Raw genomic sequence first — 19,469 nt, 5'->3', positions numbered from 1 at the left:
TTTTCTTTAAACTCTTCTACTGCGTTAACTATAAAACCGCTTTATTATAGAATCCCTTATTAGGGTCTTTTGTTAACGGAATTTAATCTAGAAAATTTAAATATCCATTGGTTATGTTCCTCTTTTCTGTACAAGATTGAAGATAAAAGTTAAATGATTTTAAGAATTATCAGGTAAAAAACATTTTCTTGTGATCTCTTGATGAAAACTCTCAAGCAATTTCCTTTCCATTAAAAATAATAATAATATTCCTTATGGGGTTATACTGTGGCCGAGACTTTCTGAAAGTAATTGATGTATGTTAACGAGAGGAGAATATTTTCATGCTAAACAATGTCAGAGGTTCACGTGTTTTTTAAATGATATTTTTCATTGATGATGACCTACATTTTTATTTGCTTACAACTTTGAGAACTGTTAACAGTAGAAAGGTTAGTACTATGTGGTGCCAATTAGGTTTCTCTACACATTCAGGTTTTAATGGACTGAACTTTCATTCAATTAGCCCCTGGACTTTGCAGCCAGGAACCTCCTGTTTTCAGTGTTTTAACTAAAGGACAATAAGGCTTAAGAACAAGCTATGAAAAAAGGAAGCATCTTAAAAGCAAAAGTCTTCTCTGATCACTGTGTTTTCGTTTTCTTTATTGAACACAGACCTGAATGCTTTGAGCCTCTAAAGGTTTAGAACACAGCTACTGGCAGGTAGAAGAACGACAAAGGCAGAAAAAGAAGAGCGGCTGTCATAACCACACAATCATTGGCCGCCAACACTTCGAGGGGCCTCCACGAGTTCCCTGGGCTCCTCTCCTGTCTCTGAGGGGCAGGGCTTCCTGGACAGTGCTGTTCCTATTCTCATGCTTTTCCAGGTGAGACACTACCACAGCTTTTCTTTGGAAGCCTAAGTAGCCGAGCTACCCTTTCCTATATCCATCTTGCCCTGACCTGCTATGTGCCGTCTGCTTCCTTAAACTGTTAGGCTGGGGATGTGAGGAGATTGGATGGAAGAGGACATCTCTTATCTCTTAAACATTCTGCTGAGTCTTTTCTTTTAAAAAATTGGTCTTAGGATGGGGTGGGAATAATCACATGAAGAGGGGATAGAGTTTTCTGGAGTTTTTAATACCACCAAGGCACTGGTAGTTAAGTGGGCTAGCGGTGACCAAGATTTTAAAATTGCTGTCAGTTCACAGGACAAAGATTCATGAATGCCCTTTTCAGTTCCCAAAGCATTTATTGATGGATTGATCGCCAAATTGGTCTATTTAGTGGAAAGAGGCACTCTTTGTTATAGGGGATTAAGTGGAGAAAGACGGGCACTGTGGGCGCTGGTGGTGGGTTCCAGTTTGGTCATGCTTTCTGATCCCTAACTACAGAGTTGGATAAGAAAGTGCATCAGTTAGATGTGAAAAAGCATGTGCTGCCTCTCCAAAGTCCAGAAGTGCTTAAAAATTGTGATGTATATAATTTGGAACAATAAATTACGTGCACAAAAGGAGTTTATCATAACATAAATTAAAAAGTGACAACTTTATCACACAGTTACACTGCTGTTTTCCTTTTTTTTTGTCTTTTTTTTTGATTTTGTCCTTTTTTGTTTCATTTTTCATTTCCATTTTTGTTTTTTTTTTATGGAGGGCTGGGGGAGGGCAGAGATTTTGTCCACTGAAGATTAATCACCCTCAATGATATATAAATTAGAAAAAATATCAGCAGCAAGACTCTCTGGAAATAGATTCTGTTTGATGTAGTTAGTCTGTCTTTTCGGTTTTGCCCTCTTTCACGGCGGCCTCTGAAGTTTTCCGCAGGGGGGCTTTCTCCGAGGTGCCATGTCCTTGGCCAGAATCTGCTGCTCCACCATTTTTGTGAGTCGTGTGTTTTTCCAAGTAGTTCAGCATTTCACTGAGGACTGTTTGGAAAGTGCTTAGGGCTGCACATATTGCTGGGGTCCCAAAGCCATGAGTGATCAAACTGGAAATGAGAAACAGTAGAAAAAGAGATGAGCAATTGGCAGGATATGGGATAACAAATCATCCCTCCCTCCCCATTTAATCTGGAACATTACATTAAAAAGCATTTATTATTCCTAAATGGTGCCAAGCATGGTGGAAGGTAGACACAAGTCAATGCTCTGAATGATAAGAAGTTTAGGTCTATTTGTTATAATATGTCATTAATAGACTTGATTGTTGTTGTTTAGTCACTGAGTTGTGTCCCATGCTTTTTTGACCCCCATGGACTGCAGTCCGCCAGCTTCCTTAGTCCATGGAATTTCCCAGGCAAGAACACTGGAGTGGGTTGCCATTTCCTTCTCCAGGGGGTCTTCCTGACCCAGAATTGAAACTGTACCCCCTGCACTGGTGGGTTCTTTACCACTGAGCCACCAGGGAAACCCTGATAGACTTGGTAGGCACTAATTATTAGCAATTCCAAGTGTTTGACACATGCCTTGACTCTGCGTCTCTATACCCTTAAGAAAGCCAGTAAATACAACTTTCTATTGTGAGAATCATTGCTTTTAAGAATGGCACATACACTTACATAAGCAGAGATCACACAATAAGAGACCAAAAGTGGCTGAGTGTGCCTGACGGTTAGCTGTTCCTCTAACTTCATTTTTCTTTTCTTCAAAGTTATGAAGTTTTATCTGAGCATAAGGCATCCTGCTGGAGGCCACATTCCCAAGCTTCCCTTGCAGGTAAGTTGGACCCAGGACTAACCTTTCCACAACAGACCAAAAGAAGTGATGTTTGCAATTCCCATCTGCTTAAAATGAAAGGTACTGCCCTCTACTTTCTCTCAAAATAGCCATGCAGCTGTGCAGATATGAACAGAAGAAGATGGCAGGAATCTACTCATCTCCTGTCTCCTATCTCTTTTCTGGGGTTTCAGCAGGTAATTAATTCACTAATAACCATAACTAATGAGTCATGTAGGGAGGGCTGTGGCAACCTCAGCATTGGTAGCCCATCCAACCGTAACAAACATCCTCTCTAGTTGAACAAACACCTAAGCGTAGATTCATTCTTTCTGCAAACAGAACCCACCCAGATTATTCACTTGTGTCTGTTGTTCCTGAAGTGACATTGTCAGGTTGCTCCCCATTACTCATATCTTATAAAATATAGAAAAACATGTTTGATGTACATCTTGCACATGTTATTATATCCGTTTATCTATAAATAACATGGCTGATAAATGGTACATTTGATAAATGAAGTCATTAACTACTTACAAGCCCTAGTTGTTATAGTTATTGTGACGTTGTACTTAGTCGCTCAGTTGTGTCCACCTCTTTGTGACCCCATGGACTGTAGCCCTCCACGCTCCTCTGTCTGTGGGGATTCTCCAGGCAAAAATACTGGAGTGGGTTGCCATGCCCTCCTCCAGAGGAACTTCCCAACCGAGGGATTGAACCCAGGTCTCCTGCATTGCAGGCGGATTCTTTACCAGCTGAGCTACCAGGGAAGCCCACTGTGACATTAGCAATTTTAAAATCAGATAGTACTATCCTTCACAATATGTTAGTTTGCTAGTTATCCTTCTTTAGGTATGTAATCTTAAGGGACAAAAATGACAAGCTCTTAAAATATTGCAAATGATGAATTTAGGATCAAGGCAGCTACTGATATGCCTCAATGGTGATAATAGTAAGATCGAGCACATGGAGTTATTGCTTATATTAATACACACAAAGGAGTCTGGAGGATGCCAGACTATTAGGAAGTGTTTCAGCAAATGGTAGAAATTGTTGGCTGTGGGATGTTCATGGTGAGGGTGAATTTTTCTGCATGTCCATTATATTTTACAGGTTGCTACTATCTTTCATGCTGGCATTTTACAAAGCCTACCCTATGCCTAAGTCACAACTAACATACATTAAAAAGAAAAAAAACCAGACCTCAGTCACCAATTATTTAGAAAACAAGACTGGTTAATGCTTGGGTAACTATATATACCAAAGTTTGCCTTTTATGAGTAAGGCATCACCATTGTTGAAGCATATACATATACATATCTCACATTGCTGAACAGGAAAACTGACTTCGGCTCCATTTCTACAATGATAACAGTTAGAGGGGAATCCAAATGTTTTAGAACTTACCAGGAAGACAGAACATAAATGGAGTTGATTAAAGTGGTAGAAGAATTAATCATGGCGGCAACCGCATAAAGAACAAATGAGGCCATCTATTAATGTCTAGATGCTTGGCCCTGAGCTCAAACTATTTGGTTGACCAAAAAGTTCGTTCAGTTTTTTCCATAGGATGTTATACATGCTAACGGGATACCTCTTTTCTCATGCTTTATTCCTGTTCAGGGCTCCTTGTACCATTGAAAGTGAAAGTGAAAGTCACTTAGTCCTGTGCGGTGTCTGACCCATTGTGACCCCATGAACTGTAGCCCACCAGGCTGCTCTGTCCATGGAATTCTCCAGGCAAGAATACTGGAGTGGGTTGCCATTTCCTACTGCAGGGGATCTTCCTGACCCAGGGATCAAACCAGGGTCTTCTGCACTGCAGGCAGATTCTTTACCATTTGAGCTACCAGGGAAGCCCATTAGACGAATTTATTTTCCTCTCTATTGCCATGTCCTCTCAGTTTTGACTCCTCTTTCAGAAATTACAGAATTTAGTTCCACTTGGGTAAATATTAAGGTTAGTAGCCAATATCTGAGTTCTGACCATATGCCAGGCTGTGTTCTGAGTGCTTTCTTCTGCACCTCTGATATAATCTGGGCAACAACTCTAAGAAGTATTATTATGTCCATTTTACAGATGAAGAAACAGATACTCAGACATATTAAATAATTTGCCTGAGAAATTCTGTATTGACTCTGTGCTTATTTACATTCCTCTCAGGCTGTGGGTGTGTTTATGACTTCATTTTGAGAAATCAGTCTATTGGCTGTTTTTGCTCAACTTCTCTAACTGAGCTTTGTTCTATGGGCCGGCTCGTAGCATGAAAGATCATTCTTACTCATTTTCCTGTTTAAAGCTAGGAAGAATGGCATTGAAACATGTGAAATGTCATGTATGAAACGAGATGCCAGTCCAGGTTCAGTGCACGATGCTGGATGCTTGGGGCTGGTGCGCTGGGACGGCCCAGGGGGATGGTATGGGGAGGGGGAGGGAGGAGGGTTCAGGATGGGGAGCACGTGTATACCTGAAATTTTTTTTAATTTTAAAAATAAAAAATAAATAAATATTAAAAAAAAAATAAAGCTAGGATTCTAAAAGGCCAACTACAGGAACTTTCCTGGTAGTCCAGTGGCTAAAACTCTGCTCCCAATGCAGAGGGCCTGGGTTTGATCCCTGGTCAGGGAACTAGGTCACACATGCTACAACTAAGCGTTCACATGCCTCAACTAAAGATCCCACGTACAGCAGTGAAGCTCGAAGACCCTGCACACCGCAACTAAGACCTGGTGCAGCCAAATACATAGATAAAAATAAATATTAAAAAAAACTTTTTTAAGGCCAAGTACAAAGTAGATGGGTTTATATAAATGCTCTACTTCTCCATATTGACAAGAGTGGTTGCCATAATGAAAGATTCTCAGGTTGGCATCCCTCCTTGGCTGATGGTCTTTCTTGCTTCTAAAATCTGTACCTGGTCTTTTGTAAGCTGCATTGTCCCATGTGCCCTGGGTTGAGAACTCTTTGCACAGAGTCTTCACATTGCCTTTGACCTTAGGCACTGTGTAATTTGTGGGAAGTTACAAAGAGCCTTGTAAGATGGTCTGATGAAAACATCTGCAAGTTTCTTTCCAGCTCTAAGCTGCAGTTCACTGGAATAATGCTTATGGTGCACTTCTTAAAACCAAGGACATGACAGAAGGTTATGGACATTGAAAAACCACTTAGCTCAACAGAGAAGTCTAAAACTCGGAAATATTCGATGTAAGAAAAGGAAGGATCTGAGGTGTTATCTTCAAAACAAAAAATATAATGTAAATGTTAATTTCCTTGATTTCACACTACCTGCACATCAAAAAATATGCATGGAACATTGCATAGGATAATGCTAAATGCAAAGTATAGCTCTGTTCTAGCAGTGTTCAGTGAGGTTTATGAACCTAAATAATTAAAGTAATCTGATACTGTATGAGAATCACAGAACAAAGTGTAAAATCAGAGGATGATTAAAACAATTTCTGGGGACATCCATGTTTTTCTTTTGGCCCCAACCATTTTAGAAAAATAGGTATATCTCTCATTTACAGTGACACGCAAAAAGGAGAAAAGGAATAATGTAGAGTCTACAGAAAAACATGAGAAAAATGGAAAGATGAGGCTGATTTTCAGTCCTAGACAGAAAATAAAGTCATGTGTAAGGTAACACACCATAGTCAAATCTTCAAAATCTTTGATAAGGCCATTTTTTTGCCCTTAGAAAATATTTTTTAGCCATAGATTTAATGCTTAAGTTATATTTGGCATTTGCATCTATTTTATCAAATTAATACCAGAGAGCATTTCACAAGTAAATATTACCTGGGCTAAGTAGCAGCCATGATGGCTTGAAGTAGGTTATCAAAATATAAAAGTCTTTATAAATTCATATTCATCTAAAAGTTTGCCTTCAAGTAGACAAGTGAGAAAGACAACCAACATTGTGCTAGATGTTTCTAGCACATGCCACATTTAACACATTTTGCTCAACCCTGGCAGACAATACAAAGGTTATATCAGCTTTCTTAATGTGTTTGCATTTTACTGCTCTCCTTTCTTCACTCTTTATAATCATATGTCCTATTATTTTATTTTTTAAAGGCTTATCTCTTCTCTATCCTTAAACCTATAGTGGTCATTCCCACTTGTGTTTGCTTATCCTCCCTTTTTTTTTTTTTTCCAGCCAATCTAAAAACCACACACCCTTCAAAGCTCCTTGGATAATATTGAAAAAAGGAGTCAGTTTGCTGGTCCCCTGATTAAGACATTGAAAAGGATGTGCTTCTACCAAAGGACAGAAACTTGCCAAAGTGATGAGAAAACTTGAATTCTGAAGAGAAAGGAGTAACATTCCCCACCCCACCCCCACCCCAAAATATAAAACTAGAGCCCAGAGAACACAATGAAAAGAAAATAAGTGAGGGCAAGATCTCATCATCAAAGAGGAAGCTATATGGAGCCATATCAGTTACAGCATAAGTGATCATCCAAGTTTCAACTTTGACCATGCCTGAAAAGGCAGTCATGGAGGTCCTCCAGTGCCGGCAGGAGGGCCTGGGCTCCTGAGGCTCCGAGGGGAACAGCAGCCTCCAGGTTCTGCCCTTGCCCTCAGGCTTCTAGAGACTTCTCAAAGCTATTCCTCAACTCTGGAACCCCCTCTTTCTGCTCTGTGTACGTAAGCTGTGAACAGATACCAGCTCTCATGCGTACACGTGTGTCTACCCAATGCAGGGGAAGATGGTGCTCGTGGCTTCCTCCAGGCAGCCGTCAACCCATCACTCCCTGCAGGGCCTTGGCGTTTGCATGGCCCCTGCTTGAGGCCTGAGCCTTCCTGCTCTCAGCACCCTGGGCCGCGGGCTGCTCCCAGGCCGGGCCCTGGTCTCCCTTCTGCCTCTGGCTGGGTTGCCTGCCCTGGCCAAGTGAGTTCTGACAGTGCCTCCCCTTCCTGGGGCCTTCAGGAAAAGTATTTTTACACCTCTCTCTCTCTTCCTTTTTTATTCAACTTGTTACTAAAGAGCTTGTAGTGAGAAAAAAAATTAATATAAGATTTAGTATATGAATATAAAATCTATATTAACATAGATTTTAATGTAAGTGGCAAATAAGATGTTAAATGTATCTCCAACAATCTGTGGCTTGAATTCTTACTGTAAACTGGTAATCAAATGTTAGAGTCTAGCCTTCAAAAAAAACCAAAATAGAACCAAACCACCAGCCAACAACAACCAAAACAAACAGGACTGAGCGGGGCACTAATATTGTCAACCTGCGCTCTACTTGGCTCAGAGGTTAAAGCGTCTGCCTGGAATATGGGGACCCAGGTTCGATCCCTGGGTCAGGAAGATCCCCTGGAGAAAGAAATGGCAACCCACTCCAGTACTCTTGCCTGGAGAATCCCATGGAGGGAGGAGCCTGGTAGGCTACAGTCCATGGGGTCGCAAAGAGTGGGACACGACTGAGCGACTTCACTTTCACTTACACACTCTACTTGACATTGTCTGATTGCCACCATTTGGGTATTTGTCACTTCCAGGAGGCAGAGTCTTGAGGGAGAGGAGGCAGGACCCCCATGTATGGAATAATTGAGTTAACAAAGACTAAAGTTTCTTGGTTTCGTCCAGGAGTCTCTGTTACCCCAGCCTGTAGAATTTAATTTTTTGGGGATGTGCTGGGCCTCCATTGCAGGCACACAGGCTTAGTTGCCCTGAGGTATGTGGTATTTAAGTTCCCCGACCAGGGGACCTGTGTCCCCTGCATGGAAGGTGAATTCATAATCACTGGACCACCAAGGAAGTCTAAGACCTGTAGTTTGAATTTCTGTTTCAAGAATGAGGAAGAAGAACAATACAGAGACAGGCTTAGGTGAGGGAGTACTATGTTAGCAAGTGAAGGATTAAGAGGTAATTAAGATACTTTGCTTTCTTTTCAAAGAGGTTAAGCTTTAAAACTGGCAAGGGTATTAGTGGAACTGCAACTTTTTTTTTTTTAAGTATAGGAAACTCCTATTTAAAGATAAAACATAAGTGTTTGTTTCTGAGACATTCGAGTGGCTGAGTAATCTTTGAAAAATTATAGAAGATGGAACAGAAGTAGTGAAATAGAATACTCCAATACACTGGCCACCTGATATGAAGAGCCAACTCATTAGAAAAGACCCTGATCCTGGGAAGGATTGAGGACAGGAGGAGAAGGGGACGACAGAGGATGAGATGGTTGGATGGCATCACATGAGTGTGAGCAAACTTCAGAAGACAGTGAAGGACAGGGAGGCCTGGCGTGCTGCAGTCCATGGGGTTGCAGAGTCAGACACCACTGAGCGACTGAACAACAAATACCTTAATAATCAAAGCAGGGGGGGAAAGAGACAGATTTTAGAAATTCTAGGTTATTAAATTACATTTAATTAGTCCCATAGTAAATTTCTTATAATGAGATATTTTAAAAAATCATGTATACCTAGTTTGAATTTACATACAGTAATACTAATCCTTTTTAGGGATGTAGTTTGTTGAATTTCGACAGACTTACAAAGTTGTGTCATGACTACCATTACCCAAAACATTTTCTTGTAATTCGTTTTGGTCAATGACACTTTCTTCATCCCAAGATCCTGGGAATCAGTGTTCTAATTTCTATCTATATAGTTTTTACTTTCCCCCTGAATGTCATATAAATTGGATCATGACGTCTACAGGCTTTTATCACTGGCTCTTTTCCCTTTGCCTAATAATTTTGGGATTCACCCAGATTGTGGTGTTTATCAATAGACGATTTCTTTTTACTGCTGGTAGGTTTTCCATTAAATGGAATTATTGCAATTTGTTCATGTAATGAATACATCTAAGGGGCTAATATTTTTTTTTAAATATAAGTGATCACTACAGTGCTGCATGGGTTCAGTAATAATAATTGAGTTAGCAAAAGCTAAACGTTCCTCAGTTTCCAGTGGAATGCCGCAAGACTCTCATTAATCCTACTCTGCTCCACATCTTAATTGACAACGTGATTGACAGCATCATGGATTTGTAACTTAATGGCTGGCATTAGAATAGAGAGGAAAATTGCTGCATTGGATAACAGAACCAAAGTTCTGAAATACCTTTATGTGGTAAAAAGCTTAGTTGGTGGGCTAAATCAATGATGTGAAATTTAGGAGAGATTAAGGAAAACATCCCCTTGCAGTATATTGAGAAAAGGAGATAGCTGACTCGAGCAATTTTCAGGGAAAAGGCTCACCAAACAGTAAGTCAAACCAAAAAACGAGGGTCAAAATGTGAAGTTTGGATGCTAGCTAGTCAGGCTTATAACTACATTCACCTTGAACTGTTTTCTTAGTAGATTCCAGCTCATTGATTTAATTTTCCCACGACTAATTTCACACTGAGGAGCAGACAGGTTTTGACAACTACCTGCTGAGAAAACCCAGACTGTTGTAGTTTACAGCACCCAATGTTCCAGAAAATGTAACTCATATTTAACAGTCATCTTCTTAATTTTACTCATGGTTTTAAAAACCCCTATTTTACTAGACCTCTTAATCGACATCCTCTACAGCATCTTTCTCGGAGAAGGCGATGGCACCCCACTCCAGTACTCTTGCCTCGGAAATCCCATGGACGGAGGAGCCTAGTAGGCTACAGTCCATGGGGCCGCTAAGAGTCAGACACGACTGAGTGACTTCACTTTCACTTTCCATTTTCATTCATTGGAGAAGGAAATGGCAACCCACTCCAGTGTTCTTGCCTGGAGAATCCCAGGGAGTGGGGAGCCTGGTGGGCTGCCATCTATGGGGTCGCACAGAGTCAGACACAACTGACGCGACTTAGCAGCAGCAGCAGCAGAGCATCTTTCTGCCACATAAACCATCTTCTAATTGGCTCAGTTTAGGAAGTTAAGTAACAGTTTGCTGGATCCAGAGGTGAAACCCTACTTTTGACATTGCCCCTAGTGTTAAAGTATGTCCGTTCACATCTCAGCAATGGGACAGACACCAAATGGTAAAACCACCTTTTCTAGGGAGACTCTGTGTTAGTGTATGCACACATGTACACACAATTGACTTATACTATTTTTATTGACCTGAACACATACTACAGAGATAGATTTTAACTTTTTAAAGGGAAATATATTGCAACAGTTAAAACTGTACTCTCTGTTAGTGAGATTAAAAATGAAAAAATTGAGGAACTCCCTGGTGGTCCAGTGGCTAAGACTTCGAGTTCCCAATGCAGGGGGTCTGGATTCGATCCCTGGTCAAGGAACTAGATTCCACATGTCTCAACTAAGACTTTGCATGCTGCAACTAAGACCCAGCACAGCCAAATAAAGAAATAAATATTTTTTAAAAAAAGAAGAAATTGAGGAAAAATGAAAGCGGTCATAGAGGATAGTAGAGAAGAGATTGTTGCTTGAAAAAGAATAAATTGTTATTCTTTATTCATTCTCCCTGTGCAATTTTCTAAGAAGACGTTATTAACAACCCATTTTTAACTCCAGCAGTATTTATGTTTATAAACTACTTGACATTAATCATGAGGAATTATCAGGAAACTTCTATATAATAGAAATTTCACAAACTCCCTGTGATCTCTGGCTAAATGAATATTTTTTGCTTGTGGCTACATCCTTACGTATTTATCTTTAAAATCTCCAAAGCTTCAGTGCTTACTTGGAATATAGGTTAATATAGGATCTGAATAACATCTACCAGAGGAACAAGTAAATATAGTTTACATTTCAACAGCCTTGCTGTCCGCTAGACACATGTTACAAAGCTTTTTCCATATTGCCCTAATTGTCCTTCAGAAATGCTTTATCATTACTTTAATTGATTTGTCTAAACTAATTTAAATTAAGCTACTAAGGTAATTTTCTAAAGCATGGCCTAAAGCAAATTTCTATGGAATCTTCCCCTGAATTCTTCCTATCTTGGCAAGAGTTGGGCCTGGCACACGAAAAGACGGATCAACACCACTAATATTAGAGAAATGCAAATCAAAACAACAATGAGACATTACCTCACACTTTTCAGAATTGCTATCAACAAAAGTATCAACAAATTGCTATCATTTGCAAGTAACAAATGTTGGTAACGATGTGGAGAAAAGGAAAACCTTATACACTGTTGATAGGAACATAGCTTGGTAGAAAACAGTATGGAGGTTTCTCAAAAAACTAAAAATAGAGCTATGATATGATATCCAGCAATTCCACTCTTGGGTATATATCCAGAAAAAAATGAAAGCACTAATACAAAAAGATACATGTATGCCAAAGTTCACAGCATCATTATTTACAATTGCCAACATATGGAAGCAACCCAACTGTCCATCAACAGATGAATTTGCAAAGATGTGGTATAGCCACTGCAGGAAAAACTAAGGTCTGCCATTTTAAGCAATGTGAATGAACCCAGTGAATATCATGCTTAGTGAAATAAGTCAGAAAAAGACAAAGACAAATACTGTATGAAATGACTTATATGTGGAGTCTAAAAAATAACACAGATAAATGACTATAACAATACAAAAACAGACTCACAGATACAGAAAACAAACTAGTACTTACCAGAGGGCAGAAGGAAGGGGAGAGGGGCAAGTTAGGGTTAGAGGATTAAGAGATCCAGTTATTATGTATAATAGATAAGCAATAAGGATACACTGTATAGCACAGGGAATTATATAGTCATTATCTTATAATAACATTTTAAGAAGTCTAAACATACTGAATCACTGTGCTATATACTATATACTGATATATACTGAAACTAACATAGTACTGTAAGTCAACTGTACTTGAATTTTAAAAAAAGTTGGGCCTGAGGTCCAACATATCCTTTCTACCTACTAAGTAAACATTCTCTAATGGCAGAAAGTGAAGAGGAACTAAAGAGCTTCTTGATGAAAGTAAAAGAGGAGAGTGAAAAAGCTGGCTTAAAACTCAACATTAAAAAACTAAATCATGGCATTTGGTCCCATCACTTCATAGCAAATAGAAGGGGGAAAAGTGGAAGCAGTGAGAGATTTTATTTTCTTGGGCTCCAAGATCACTATGCACAGTGACTGCAGCTATGAAATTAAAAGACGCTTGGAAGGAAAGGACATTTGTTACTTACTTTCCTTGGAAGGAAAGTTATGACAAACCTAGATAGCATATTAAAAAGCAGAGACATCATTTTGCTGACAAAGGTCCATATAGTCAAAGCTATAGTTCTTCCAGTAATCGTGTACAATGTGATAGCTGGACCATAAAGAAGGCTGAGCGCTGAAGAATTGATGCTTTCAAACTGTGGTGCTGGGGAAAACTCTTGAGAGTCCCTTGGAAGGCAAGGAGATCAAAGCTGTCAGTCCTAAAGGAACTCAACCCTGAATATTCATTGGAAGGACTGATGCTGTAGCTGTAGCTCTAGTACTGTGGCCACCTGATGTGGAGAGCCGACCCACTGGAAAGGACCCTGACACTGGGAAAGATTGAAGGCAAAAGGAGAAGGGAGTGGCAGAGGATGAGATGGTTAAATAGCATCATCGACTCAATGGACATGAATTTAAGCAAACTCTGCAAGATAGTGCAGGATAGAGGAGCCTGGGGTGCTGCAGTCCATTGGGTCACAAAGAGTCAGACAAGACTCAACAACTGAACAATAACAACAACGAGCAAACACTAATTTAACAGGATTAGAAGGAAAATGAAAGTCTCATTACTATGTGCCACTGAAGACTGCCTCACTCAGTTGTGTCCAACAACCAAGGACAGATTTTTTTGGCTTTCTTTTGGGAAACAAAAAGCTGGGCGTAGTAGATACTATTATGCTGCAAACTAGAAGACTGAAATTCAAGGGAAATATCCTGGGACTTCCCTGGTGGCCCAGGGGTTAGGGCTCTGTGCTTCTCCTGCAGGGGGCATAGGTTTGATCCCTGGTCGGGGAACTAAGATCCCATAAACCACACGGCCAAACAAAAAACAAAAAGACAAAAAGAAAGAAAGAAAATTATCATTTAGATAATTACAGCAAAACCTGATTTTATTTTATCAAATTTTAACTTCCTATCTGGAAAAGTTTTGGTGTCTGTAAAGGTTGAACTAGTTTGGGCTGCTCCTATTATTTTGTTATGTTGCATCACGCCAGTGTGTGCTTGCTCTCATGCATCTTTGATGTCCTGCATAGCATAGGGATGCCACTGTCACCAACCTCAGTTGTGCTTTCTGGCCTCCGGGAGGCATGCAGGTAGCAAGATTTAAAGGGAAGATAAGTCTTCTTTTCCTTCTCTCCTGGATTATTCAGTGACTGCAGGTTTGGGTCCAACTGTAGCCTGAGGCTCAGTCTGTACTCCTCACTACAGTTTTAGGTGGCAGCTGGAAAAATGCCTCCTTCCACTCGTGAGAAAAGCCATGAGGGCAGGAGGCTGGGAAATAGCCACTGGAGAACACCAGCAAAGGATTGTGGGGCTTCTCTGCAAAACCTTAGTTCTTTTCAGAACCATGAGGGGAAGATGCTTCATGTCTCCTGAATATAGGTCATGGAGAGAGACCTCAGCCTGAGAAAAACAGCTGGGGCCTTTGCACCCAGAGCTGATTGATGACATCTATCCTTTGTAGCCTAACCAGCAGAGGAAGCAGAGAAAAAGGAAACTGGCTGATTGTGCTTATTGTCTACATAAAGTATATTATCCCATAGGCCCAAGGGCTTTTAAAATGGAGGTTGATTGAGGTGCATAATTAAGGTGTATGATTCTCTGGTAGTGAGGAATCCTTATAGTCCACTCATTAGCAAGGCCTGTCAGCATTCAGAAAAGGTTCTGTGGTTCCTTTGGGTGCTGGTTCTCAACCCTGGATACATGCAAAAATCACCCAGGGACATTATTTAAAAAATGCCAGTGGTCTGGATGGGAGGGGAATTTAGGGGGAAAATGGATACATGTATAGTATGTTCATTGCTGTTCACCTGAAACTATCACAACACTAGTCTCCTATATGCTGAACCTAAAACTCCCCAAAAACATTATCAAATGACCTGCAATAGATGTTTGAATGTTCGAATCTCTTGCAGCATTTGGTTTGGGGCCATGCATGTTGGGAAGTGGTGCTTCCCTGGTGGCTTAGTCAGTAAAGAGTCTGCCTGCAGTGAAGGAGACCTGGTTCGATCCTTGGGTCAGGAAGGTCCCTTGGAGGAGGAAATGGCAACCCACTCTAGTGTGATTGCTTGGGAATTCTCATGGACAGAGGAGCCCGGCAGGGGTCGCAGGAGTTGGACATGACTGAGTGACTAAATCACTGCCACCTTATGAAGTATAATAAATGTTGGCAACTGATTTACACTTTAATTTCCTGCTTAACATTAAATGAAGGTAAGTAATTTAATGTAGATTCACACAAGAAAGGCATCGTGGTTTCACTTGTCTGCTAAGGAAAACAGTTGTCTGTTTTATTTTTTAGTCTATATTTCTTTCTATTGAAAGTTTTCCTTCAAGGGAAATGGGTTTTTTTCTCTTATGTAAATACAGACTATACTTTTTAACTTAAATAGTGAATAAGACTTGACCACTTACACGTTATGTTTTTCTTTGCAGTTGTGAATGTAAGTACATTTTTTGAGTTTAAGTTTTAAAGTTTAATTTCAACCTTATAAAAAGGAGTTTAAGTTGGCAAAGCATACGATTTTTTTTCCTTCACAATTCAGGCCTATTATTTCCGATATTCTTAAATAAAATGGTCTTTGAAGTCGCCTTGAACTGGCAAAACATCCTCAAGGAGGCCTAAGGATTCTATTTCTTAAATACAAGCCTAGTCATGTAATTTATTTTATGATGTTTTTCTTTGGGGATTGGAGGTTGGAGATTTAATTGAAATTTAAATTGAAATTACTTCTCTTCTGCCAATAACAATGCTTTCACAAGATTAATAAAATAGCCCCTCCTGATTACCTTCCTCACCATTTTTCCATCCCGAGAAAATTTAAAAAATAAAAGCAAACAACAAAAACAGTATACATCTTAGGCTCCTTGGAGAGGAAGACTAAACATGCTCACATTTAGTAGAGACACATATCCTATCTTCCACGTGTCGCCAAGCCAGAGCACTCAGAAAACACTAGTCAAGTTGACTGGAGTGCATGTTATGTGTGGAACACAAAGAAAAGGAAGATGAATAGCCCAGAAAGAGAAAACTCAGAAAGACATGAGAGCTGCCTTTAGAAACTGGAAGGGAAACAGGATTAAACTGACTCTGTAGGGCCCCCAAGGAGTGGAATGTTAGGAAGACAGATGTTGCCTCAGTGGAAGGAAGGCATTTCTAATAGAGCTGTCAGAGCTAGAAGGGATGCCGAGGCAAGAAAAGAGCCGCCTATCATGGGAAGGTGTTCAGCCTGGAATGGGTGACAACTTGACAGGGATGTTGGAGGGACGATCCAAATGTTGAAGGAGAGTGGGCAACTTGAGGGGCCTTCCAACACTGAGAATCAATGATGAAAATTTAATCACCAGCAAACACAGATATCTAGGAAGCCTAGGCATTTCTTATTTCCAAGTGTTACGGAATTTGTAGGAGAGTCTATTTCTAAGAAGATGTGATGTCAGTACACTTTATGACTCAAACAGAAGAATTTAAGTACATTGATCATTTCACTTCCCCAGCCCATGGTTCAATTAAAATACTATGGCCCTGGGAAGGAAACAAGGGAGAATACATACAAGACCTAACAGAGTTAGTATCATAATCTACATTTAGTAAAATATTTATTGGGCACATACTAGTGCTAGGAGCTTCCCCAGTGGCTCAAGCAGTAAAGAATTTGCCTGCAATGCAGGAGACACGGGTTCAATCCCTGAGTCGGGAAGATCCCCTAGAGAAAGAAATGGCAACCCACTCCAGTATTCTTGCCTGGAGAATCCCATGGACAGAGGAGCCTGGCGGGCTACAGTCCATAGGGTCATAAAAGATTTGGACACAACAGAGCATGCACACACAGTCATTCATTTACCAGTGCTAAGTACTGTGGATCTAAAGAGGAAATCCTTCAAGTACCTGCTGTATAGCACAGCGAACTATTCTCAATATTTTGTAATAACTTATAAGGGAAAAGAATCTGAAAAAGGACATATATGTATGTATAACTGAATCACTGTGCTGTACTCCTGAAACTAACATGATTGTAACTCAACTGCACTTCAACTATAAAAGTATTTACAGTAAAAAAAAAAAAAAAGAAGACATCCTTTCCGAATTATCCCCGGTAACTACCTGCACTCTGCTTAACCCTCTATTATAAGCTCCCTCTCTCTTGTATTTTAAATCTTTGTATGTAATTGTCTTCCATATTAGAAGTTCTTAAAGATGGGACAATTCTTTAGCCGTCTTTGTACCGCCTGCCATTAGCATGGAAAAATACAAGAAAAAATAAAATAGACTCCCAAGGTGGGTGTTGAGAAAGAAAACGTCCTTATTTTTCTGATAGGCTGTTTTCTCTAAACTAAGTATTAGAAAGGGCTTTCCTGGTGGCTCAGTCAGTAAAGAGTCTGCCAGCAATGTGGGAGACCCAGGTTCGATCCCTGGGTCGGGAAGATCCCCTGGAGAAGGAAATGGCAAACCCACTCCAGTATTCTTCCCTGGAGAATCCCATTAGAAACAGTCTAACTTCCTCCCTTTATGTTTGCTGCGCTTTCACTTGACCTCAGATTCAAGGATATTATGAGAACATAAGAACAAAGAAGGGCAAAGTTATTAATTTCTTGAGCTCTCCAAGAAGGGAATCCCTATCATTTCAGAAAATCAGAGTTTTGATTTCTGTCTGAATGGTGTCTGTAGGGGTGTCTGTAGATTTTTATCAACTGTCTTCCCCTTTCCCGTAGGTGTTGTGGTGTCTGCTATGTTCTCTAAAGCAATATACACTTTGGATGGCACTCAGTAAACTACAAATAACGAATAAACCTGCCTCCTGTCATTTTGATAGAAACAAGCAGCATCCCAGGCTGTGAGTCAATCAGCAGAAGGGTCACTGCTCTGCCCACAGTTTCCCAGAGCACCCTGATATGTCAGCTACCACAGAAAACTGGAAGTAGTTATTTGGGCTTCACAAGGCCAGTTCATTTCCTAGCTCTACCTGGACATATTCAATCTGTTGAAAGTAAGCCAGAGTTCTCCAGATATCAAAGCAGCCACCCTGGAAGGTGTAATTCAAGAAGTTCACATTGGGAAGGAGATTTTGATCAAATAAAACAGTGTAGCACAACTTGATGCTACCAGAGTTGTCTCTATGCCTGTCTAATTACACTGTCTCCTTACTTCTTTCCCAGCTGGCACTCAGCAAAAACAGTGGAAATCAGTCTCTCCCAATGGACTGCTTTCAATGTCAGATGTAATATACTTTCTTTCTAAGTCATTTTTCTCTTGAGCTGATGCTTCTGTCAAAATTAAAGTTACCACTACCAGGAAATTATGAAATAGATACCCTCCACACTAACACATTGCTACCCAGATTATCAGTAAGATAATAGATGTAGAATTCATTTAATTCACTAGTGTACAAGATAGAACTTTACATAATTCTCAGTCACTTTAAAAATGAATTAGAATTATTTTTTCTTTTAAGGGAAAAAAAGCTAATAGCCTAGGAATATCCTAGGACTGTGGCTCTTTCAAGCTGTCTAACTATGAAAATCAACTTCAGATTTTGCAAATTATACAGATGCCTGACTCCAATCTGAGACCTGACCTATTAAATCAGATCTTTAAGAATGTACATCAGGTTTCAAGATTTTTAAAAAGCTTCAAGAGAAATTCCACTATGAAGCCACATTTAAGAGCTACATTTTTAAAGTGTAGAGTCTTTTTCCAAGGTCAGGCAACAAGCTGGACTTTACAGTCCTATTAAGATATTTTATTGAGGCTACTTTTAATAAATGCATAGTAAAAACCAAAAAATACACATTTAAATTCAGTTTACAGCAGGAAACTTAAGTTTGGATTTTAATTGGAAATGTCAATCATGTTTAAACCCTTTGTTTAAAAGAAAATTCTTTAACACATGCAAAAAAGTGAAGTTGGACACATACTGTATACAAAAATTAATTCAAAATGGATCAAAGACCTAAACATAAGGCCTAAAACTATAAAACTCTTAGAAGAAAACCTACTAGGGGGAAAGCTTCATGACACTGCAAATGGCAAGGATTCCCTGGAAATGACACCAAAATCACAGGCAATGAAAGTAAAAATAGGCAAATTGAACTACATCAAAAACTTCTGTACATCAAAGAATACCACAGAATAAAGAGGCAACCTATAAAGTGGGAGAAAATACAAATCATATGTCTAATACGGGGTTTATATACAGATTCATAAAGAACGACAACTGAACAACACAAAGCAATCATGTTTACAAATGGCAAAGGATGTAAATAAATATCTTTCCAAAGATATCACAGAAATAGCCAACAAGCATATTAAAAGATGATTAACATCATAATCATTAAGGAAATACAAATCGAAACTTCAATGAAATATCACTTCACACTCACTAGGGTAACTACCACCCACCCCCCAAATCAAACCACGATGGTGAATAACAAGTGGGGGCCCTGTGCACTCTGGGTGGGAATGTAAAACGGTACACCCACATTAGAAAACAATATGACATTTTCTCAAAAATTAAAAATAGAAAACCACATGACATAGTGACTTTACTACTGGACATATATATAAAAAAAATTGAAAGCAGGCTCTCCAGGACATATTTGCACATGTATGTTCAGAGTAGCACTATTCACAATAGCCAATAAGTGGAAGAAACCCAAGTATCCACTA

The 19,469-nt window shown here is 39.7% G+C and overlaps 1 protein-coding gene across 1 annotated transcript in view; it reads right to left on the bottom strand.

The window, feature by feature from the left end:
• Positions 1-778: 778 nt before the first annotated feature.
• Positions 779-19,469, bottom strand: part of TFAP2D (transcription factor AP-2 delta) — a 59,925-nt gene continuing 41,234 nt past the window's right edge. Inside the window, exon 8 of the mRNA XM_061398397.1 lies at positions 779-1,968. Coding sequence (XP_061254381.1) covers positions 1,749-1,968 — 220 coding nt within the window. The 3' untranslated portion in view covers positions 779-1,748. The remainder of the gene's footprint in view (positions 1,969-19,469) is intronic.

The sequence above is a fragment of the Bos javanicus genome, chromosome 23 (genome assembly GCF_032452875.1).
Source record: "Bos javanicus breed banteng chromosome 23, ARS-OSU_banteng_1.0, whole genome shotgun sequence".
NCBI classification, from domain to species: domain Eukaryota; kingdom Metazoa; phylum Chordata; class Mammalia; order Artiodactyla; family Bovidae; genus Bos; species Bos javanicus.
Note: the sequence above shows the minus strand (reverse complement) of the source record. Positions and strands in the feature narration are given on the sequence as shown.